A 7,464-nucleotide genomic window follows, 5' to 3' on the forward strand; every position below is an offset into this window, starting at 1 on the left:
AAGGTGGACTTGTCCGCCCAAAAGAGCCTGGTGACTTTGGCTGGTGCATCCCCAAGTTTCTGTCCCAAGCCAGTTTTCCCAGCCTGGCTGGGGTCTGGCCCGCAGAGCTTAACCTGTTTTTCCTTCCTTCCAGTGGTCTGAAGAGCCCAGAGGAGGAGTTCTTCCAAATGGCCTGCGGCAGCCTGAGAAAGAAAGGACTTCTTGAGGACCGCACGGTGAGGGCTGCCTGGGACGGGCCAGCAGACCTTTCCTACTCTGCCTGCCCTCGCCTGTGTGGGCTTTTTGTCTTTTGTGGGCCTTCATTCAAAACTCTGTCCACAACTCTGTCTGCTTGGGGTTATCCAGTGTGACCTGGAGAAGAAATAAGTGGACCACAGTCTAAAGACTGGTCAGAAATGAACGGCACGGGGTGGACCTCCTGTTTACCTAATGAGCTGTGCGCGTTGGCATCTGTGTCCAGGTGTGTGTAGGTGTGTTCTGCCCGTCGCGGATGCCAGGCTGTGCTTTTTTTAATGGGCCCATCTCCCCACAACAGTCTCCATCCTGCCTGACACTGGAGATTCCTTTAGTTGTTACAGTTTTTTTCTTACCGCTTATGGGGGAAGAAGGTGGAAAAAGGCATAACTGCTTTTTGCTACGTGAAGACACCAGTGTAAGAGGAGCCATGTCTGTCCTCTGTCCACAAAACCCGCAACCAGCCCGATATCTTCCACAGACACATGATGTTGAAGACCTTCCCGAGCTGTTGCCACCCTCAGAGATAACTTCGTATTTATTAGATGGATGATGGTGTTATTTTTAATCTCTTAAGTCAGTGTAAAAAGCACAAAACCCTTTCAGACGTCTGCATTAATGATGTATGTGTTGCTGGCCAGAAAGTTAGACTGATTAGAAATGTCCGGTCTCTTTGGAACAGCTAAAGCTTGGGAATAACCACCAGGATAGATGGAGATGGAAGCAGAGGATGAGTTGCTGATGGGAGCAAAGATTGGGGGTCAGAGGTCATGCCATTTAATACACAAAACTAGTAAATGCCCCAGGATACAGTCCTGTTGAAAAGTTAGCAAATCTAGCAGTGGAGATCTGGCATCTTGTCAAGGAAGAGGAAGAATGCCTGTGTGTGCCTCCACATGGGGGAAACACAGACTACCCCGCTCTGTTATTAAACATGCTAACCGTCTAGTGGGCCCTCTGAGAATCTGTTTAGAAATAGAGCATTAACAGAGGGCCGCAGGCATTTGGGGCTGCATCCGTGAAGGGGGACCAGTCACTTATTTTCCATGTTGCTACTCAGTTGATGTTCTATTTTGAAAGGGAGAAATTGAACTTTCCTATTTATTTTTAAGCATTAGGAGAAATATTCCAGTGACGTTTTTTTTCTTTTCCATCCAGGATGCCTTTTTTTTTTTTTTTTAACAAAAACTCTAACAAGCCATCTCCACCGTGTGGGTCTCACTTTTCCCTCAGGGAAGGAGAAATTGTTCTCCTGGGTGCTTTCCAACCCAGTGGGTCTGCCTGTGGGAAATTCCAGTTCCCTCCAACTGCACAGTGGGAGCTCATCCCTAGGAATTGTCATTAAAATTTGGAAACGGGAAACAATGAAATAATATGTAGACTCCATATGTGAGGGAACTCTTATTCCCTAATATTTGAAAAATGGAAGATTTCTACCTATTAACCCTTCAGTGCCTGTAGCGCCTCACATCGTGAAAGGGACCTTTAAAATATGTCAAGTTGGCTTGAAATTCCTACCAGGTCATTTTGTCCTCCTCGAATTCTTCTACCCCAGTATGTCTACTTCAGTGAATTTTCTCTGTATTTCTTACAGTTGAGACAATTATATGACACGTGTCTTAACTCTGGTACTTTTATTGAATGATGCAGCACCCAAAGCGCCCGTAGCAGAAATGGGGTCCGTTCGCCAGCAGTGTAACTGACCACAGCTCCCGGGTTTTAGTCATAAAAGAAAATACGCCTAAGTTCGCATTCCTTAGGCTGGTCCTACAGCAGCAGATCTGTGGGCTGAGGCTTGACCATAGGAGACCAATGCAGTTGACACTAGTTTGTGGACCCCAGTGTGCACTCACTTTTCTCATCAGGCTCTACTGAAAGTCTGATCCCGGTTCGGAGAGACTAATGAAAGTGGAGTAGCATCACTTGTGTTTAACTTGAGATCACATTTTTACTTTAGGACAATCTTGACTCAGTCTTTTAGAGGCTATTTGAGGTCTGGTTGCCTTTAAAGTGTATGAACTGATGTTGAGAATGTCTCGTGGGGCTATGTTCACCTACTGAGTGGAAGGATCAGTGTCCAGTCTTCAGGTGTCCAAGAGCCTTTGCAGAGGTGAGAATATAAGGATGGAAGCGGAGGGAACCTTCTTTGTTCCCTGTGGGGACCTCATATTTAGGGTCTGTGAATGCTCCAGTCCAGCAAGTCACAGCTGCCGGTGCCCCATTCCTTGTGCCTGTACAACCATGCAGAGAATGGGCTAGAAGTGCCATCCTAGAAGTGCCTCTCAAAACAGTCCTCTGTAAACCAGCAGGTCTGAAGGGAGTTGGAAGCAGAGATGGGATCAAGGCAGGCCTGGTTGGACCTCTGTCCATGCTCCAGGCTAGGAGAACCTTGCTTCTTTAGTGATTTCTCTCTTAGAAATCAGATGGCCAGCAAGCATTGGATTCCTATGCCATTAATGGCATTGGTACTTCTTTGGCATTGGTTAGCTATAAAAACGCCCCCTTTTCAGGTTAAAAATCATCTCCTAATCCATCTCCATAGGTTCCCCATGTTTCCTTGCTTTTTAGAAAGCCAAGTTCATTACAATCAGGGAATCATTCCCAAGATCTGACATGGTAAGCGGCCACACACACCTGGGGGCGGGGAACACAGCCGTTTCCAATGTCTGGCTCAGGAGAAATGTAAAGCCCCCATTTAAAAAAAAAGGGAGGGGGTGCTTCCAAATCTTTTGTGGGGCCTGGATTTTCCCACTACTCTACAGGCTGTGACTTCTTTAAGCATACTGGCGGGAAACATCTGCTAATGAAAGGAGAGACAGCGGCCAATCCTGATCTGGAAGACACATCTGGATACACATGTAACCAAGCAAGATATGAGTTTGCTATTGTGTGCCAGCAGAGAAGGGGGGCAGAATGTCCCCAGAGTCTATCTGCCATGAAAGGAGCCGGCGGGATTGACGTTCCCCCATCCATATTGACGAGGGAGGAGGTGTGCTTCCAGAGCTTCTTGGGAGCCTGGTCTGTGCAGGTGGAGAAAGTGTCTGGCATCTTCAGGTTTCCCGGGTCTGGGCTGCCTCGGGGCACAAGAACCGCTGGCTATGGCTACTCTTCCAGGCAGGTTTGGCAGGAACAGTGCTCAGGAGACCCCAGCCCCTTAGTAGGATCTGGGCTTTGATTCCTGCCAACCTGCTCAGCTGAGGAAGGGGCAGGGGATGATTCAAAAGCCCAGGACCAAGGGGGACATCACAGAAACAAGATGAACACATATGTTTGTTCTTAATGTTCTAACATAAGACCTGTTCTCTGGAGCTACTGATCTTACCAGGCTTTCTAAAAGATCTCACGGCAAACACACACATAGTACTGAACACAACCCCTCTTCCTAGTGTAATAATTTACTGAAGTGTTCAACTTCTCATTATCTTATTATAACAAACCTGATGCTTTTTTTTTTAGAACTTGTTACTCTGACTTCTGTATATGTTGCACTGAAAAGGTTAATATTTAATGTTTTAATTTATTTTGTGTGGTAAGTTAATTTTGATTTCTGTAATGCGTTAATGAGATTAGCAATTCTTTTCCTTAATGTCTGAATTGTACTTATTTAAAGAGTAGTGAGCAATGTAAAATGCAGTTGTGTTTTTCAGTAATGTGTATTGTTGTTCAGTTGTACTGTACCTTGTTTGGAAGGATGAAGGAATGAACTCTTTTTTTTCCTAAATCAAGACTAGAGCTTTTCTTTCATGAGATTGGGAGATGGCCGAAGCACATTTAAGAGTTTTCTCTGCGAATGTGAATGATGAGAAAAAACTAGATGCTCTTTTGCAAATGTGGGAATCCTAAAATTAACTTTAGTTGATCCCTGTCTGCTTGGAAAAACCAAATTCCCTGAAGTTCTTCTCAATATATGAGTATTTCATTTACTATGTGTCCAACAATACACTAACTAGTGTGAAAGAAAAGATGAAACATACAGTCCCTGCCCCAAAGGAATCAAAATCTGGCTGAGACTGACTGACATGCAGAAAATAATTCCAGACTAATTCCAGCCAAAATACAAATAACGCCCGAAATTCTAAGGTAGAGAGGATGTGTTAACAGCTATGATTCTCCAAGTGTGGTCCCCAGACCAGCAGTATCAGCATCACCTGGGAACTTCTTAGGAACGCAAATTTTCAGGCCCCACCCCGAACCTGTTAAACTCTCGAGATGCCCCGTGCCCCCTCCACCTTCCAGATGATTCTGATACATGCTCAAGTTTGAGAACCACTGTGCTATAGGACTCAGAGGACCCATCCAGGAAAAAGCCCCCGTGAACTTGGAATCAGCCAGACCTTCCCTCATTTATCCAGGTGACTTGCAGCTGCCAGCTTGAATCCATGGTCTGGATCGTTCGCGCCCAGCCTTTGGGGATGCTGTCGGCCCACACTTCAGACCCCTGTTTTGCCTGGCTGCTGTATGCCCTGACTCCTGCCTGGCCCGGCCTTGGGGTGTGACCTAGCCTTGCCTCCCCTCTAGCTCGGAGCTCCTTGCCCAGCAGCAGCCTGGAATTCTAGCCCCAGCGCTCTTTCCCCGTCTCCTGAAACTCCCTCTTCCACACTGGCCATCCACAGGACTTGCTCTGCAGGCCCTGAGCTTTCTGCCTCTGCCTTTCACCTCCAGAAACAGGAAGTGCCCGTGGTCACACACCCCTGGGTCGAGCCATGCCTTTTCCACTAAGCTAGTGTCTCTCACCCCAGATCAATTGAATTCTAGAATCTGTAGGGGTGGAGCTTGAACATCTTTTAAAAATCTCTCCCCGTGATTCTAATCCAATCCCTACTGCCCTCTGGAATATGCCAAGCCCCAGGGAGCACGTGGCACAGGAGAGGTTTCATGCCTGGAGCTGAGATACCCATCCAAGGCGTCCCACCCTAGTCCATGCTTAAGTATCCCTTAATATCCAGCAGATGTTAGCCCTGGGGAAACAGGGAGGCTTGGACCTCCTTTCAAGTGGGATCATCTAAAGCAAAGAAGTGAGATAACACCTGTGGGAACAGGGCCCCCCGAGGAGTACCATGATGCTTGAGGGTATGCACAACTGGGCAATGGCTTTTCAGGAGCCAAATTTTGCAATTGGGAATGAAAATGTGATATTGATAGTGAAAAGTAAACAGGAGAGGAAAAAAATCCTCTCTCCAGGGGCATTTACCTCAATGGAAGCTTCAGGCCCTGATGTGCAGCTGAACAGGTGCCCTAGGACGGGAGGAGCCCCTGCTGCCATGAAGTCCTCCAGGGCAAGTCCAAGTCTGGCAGGGGAGCCCCTCTCAGGGGGGTCAGGGGAGTGGAGTTGAGAACTGGGCAAGGGAACAGCTCCACTCCCTGGGCTGGTCTGCCCTGCCTGTTCCAGGGAAGGATTCCTCGGGTCTAGAAATGTGACATCCCAGAAGGACTGTGCTGTAAAGAGCTGGCATCATTTAAACCTTGTCCCACCAGGGCAGAGCACGCAGCGGCACCCTCCCCTGCAGCATGGCGCTCCCACCTGCCTTTGTAAAAGAAGCCCCCAAAACAGAGCACAGGGGCTCCGGGTCCCCGTGGTGGAAGGAAGCCTGGAGGTGAAGACCTGGGCTGGCTGCAGCCCTGCTTTTGGCTGTGTCACCCTAGGGCGGTACTAATTCTTTCTGAACCTCCAGTCCCTGCCTATTTAGCTCCTGCCCGTTTAGCTCACGGAGCTGTTAAGTTAAAACATATAAACTCCCACTTGCTCAGCCTGATTCTTGCAATAAAAAAATCTAGTGCTGGGGGCTTCCCTGGTGGCACAGTGGTTGAGAGTCCGCCTGCCGATGCAGGGGACACGGGTTCGTGCCCTGGTCCAGGAGGATCCCACGTGCCGCGGAGCGGCTGGGCCCATGAGCCATGGCCGCTGAGCCTGCGCGTCCGGAGCCTGTGCTCCGCAACGGGAGAGGCCACAAGAGTGAGAGGCCCGCGTACCACAAAAAAAAAAAAATCTAGTGCTGTCCTAAATGCCGTTGACACGTTGCCCACCTCAAGGGAGGCCTCACTCCTCCATCCTCCAGTGACATTCAATCCAAGGTGAAAAAAGGCATGAGGAGGGGAGATTGTAAGAGAACTATTTCCAGAGAGCCAGAGGCAAAACGGGCCACATCCAGAGGGTCATGGTCCCAGGACACCACCTTTACAAGTGCTTAAGGACCTAGAAGGGTGAGGAAAACTCTCCTTAGACGTAGGAAGGTGTTCACTGTGGCCTCAAGTTGCAGGGCCAGAGACAAAGAGGTTGACCTCAGCTCATCAGAGGGTCTTTCTCATCATTAGAGCCACCTCCTGTTCCAGAGCCACCTACTGTTCTCCCTAACACCAAAGTGATCAAGCAGAGACTGGGTGGCCACCAGGGACACAGTGGGTGCCTGGTGAACTAGAACAGGAGCCGGAAGACCTTGGGGCCAGTCTTCCTCTAAGTATCCTGACCACCATCTCCTGCCCATGAGTCCACGGGCTACCCCAGCCCTCCAAACCTCCACCTACCACAGCACCCTTCCGCAATAGTCTTTCTGAGCCCAGACTTCAGCCTCTGTCCTCCCCTTGTCCTGCTGTGGGTCTTGTGGTCTCCCAGAGCTTCTCGGTGATGGAGGGGCATCTCAGGCCCTGCCCAGCCCCCTTCCCTCCCACCTGCTGTCTTTAGAGCCCCTGTGGCTTAACCATACTCAGGAGGGTCCCTATACAGGGGCCACAGGTCCAGTAACTCTCACGAGAGGGCCTTCTCTGGCTCCCTCCATCCCCACGTGCCGAGATGTACTAGTGCCCTCCCAGATCCACTCTCCACCGTCCTCTGCCCAGTGCCCCACTATGGACAGCTTCTGTAGGGCTCTCTTGCCCAATGGCTTCTGGTTCAGCTGGTGGGAGGCCCTGGAGGAGAGCGGGGTCGTTTGTTTGTTTGTTTTTATGGTGCAATTCTTTTCTGTTTTTTTTTTTTTTTTTTCCGGTGTGTGGACCTCTCACTGTTGTGGCCTCTCCCGTTGCGGAGCACAGGCTCCAGACGCGCAGGCTCAGCGGCCATGGCTCATGGGCCCAGCCGCTCCGCGGCATGTGGGATCCTCCTGGACCGGGGCATGAACCCGTGTCCCCTGCATCGGCAGGCAGACTCTCAACCACTGCACCACCAGGGAAGCCCTCTTTTCTGTTTTTTAAATTTACCTATATTTGATTTACAATGTTATATTAGTGACAGGTGTA

The 7,464-nt window shown here is 49.4% G+C and overlaps 1 protein-coding gene across 2 annotated transcripts in view; it reads left to right on the forward strand.

The window, feature by feature from the left end:
• The window catches only part of TGFA (transforming growth factor alpha), a 107,278-nt gene extending 103,353 nt beyond the window's left edge, over window positions 1–3,925 (forward strand). For both annotated transcript variants that reach the window (XM_030877491.2, XM_030877492.2), the window contains exon 6: window positions 134–3,925. In XM_030877491.2, the coding sequence (XP_030733351.1) occupies window positions 134–141 (8 nt within the window). In that variant the 3' untranslated portion in view covers window positions 142–3,925. The remainder of the gene's footprint in view (window positions 1–133) is intronic.
• Window positions 3,926–7,464: the final 3,539 nt, after the last annotated feature.

This window comes from Globicephala melas, chromosome 12, assembly GCF_963455315.2.
Source record: "Globicephala melas chromosome 12, mGloMel1.2, whole genome shotgun sequence".
NCBI lineage: Eukaryota > Metazoa > Chordata > Mammalia > Artiodactyla > Delphinidae > Globicephala > Globicephala melas.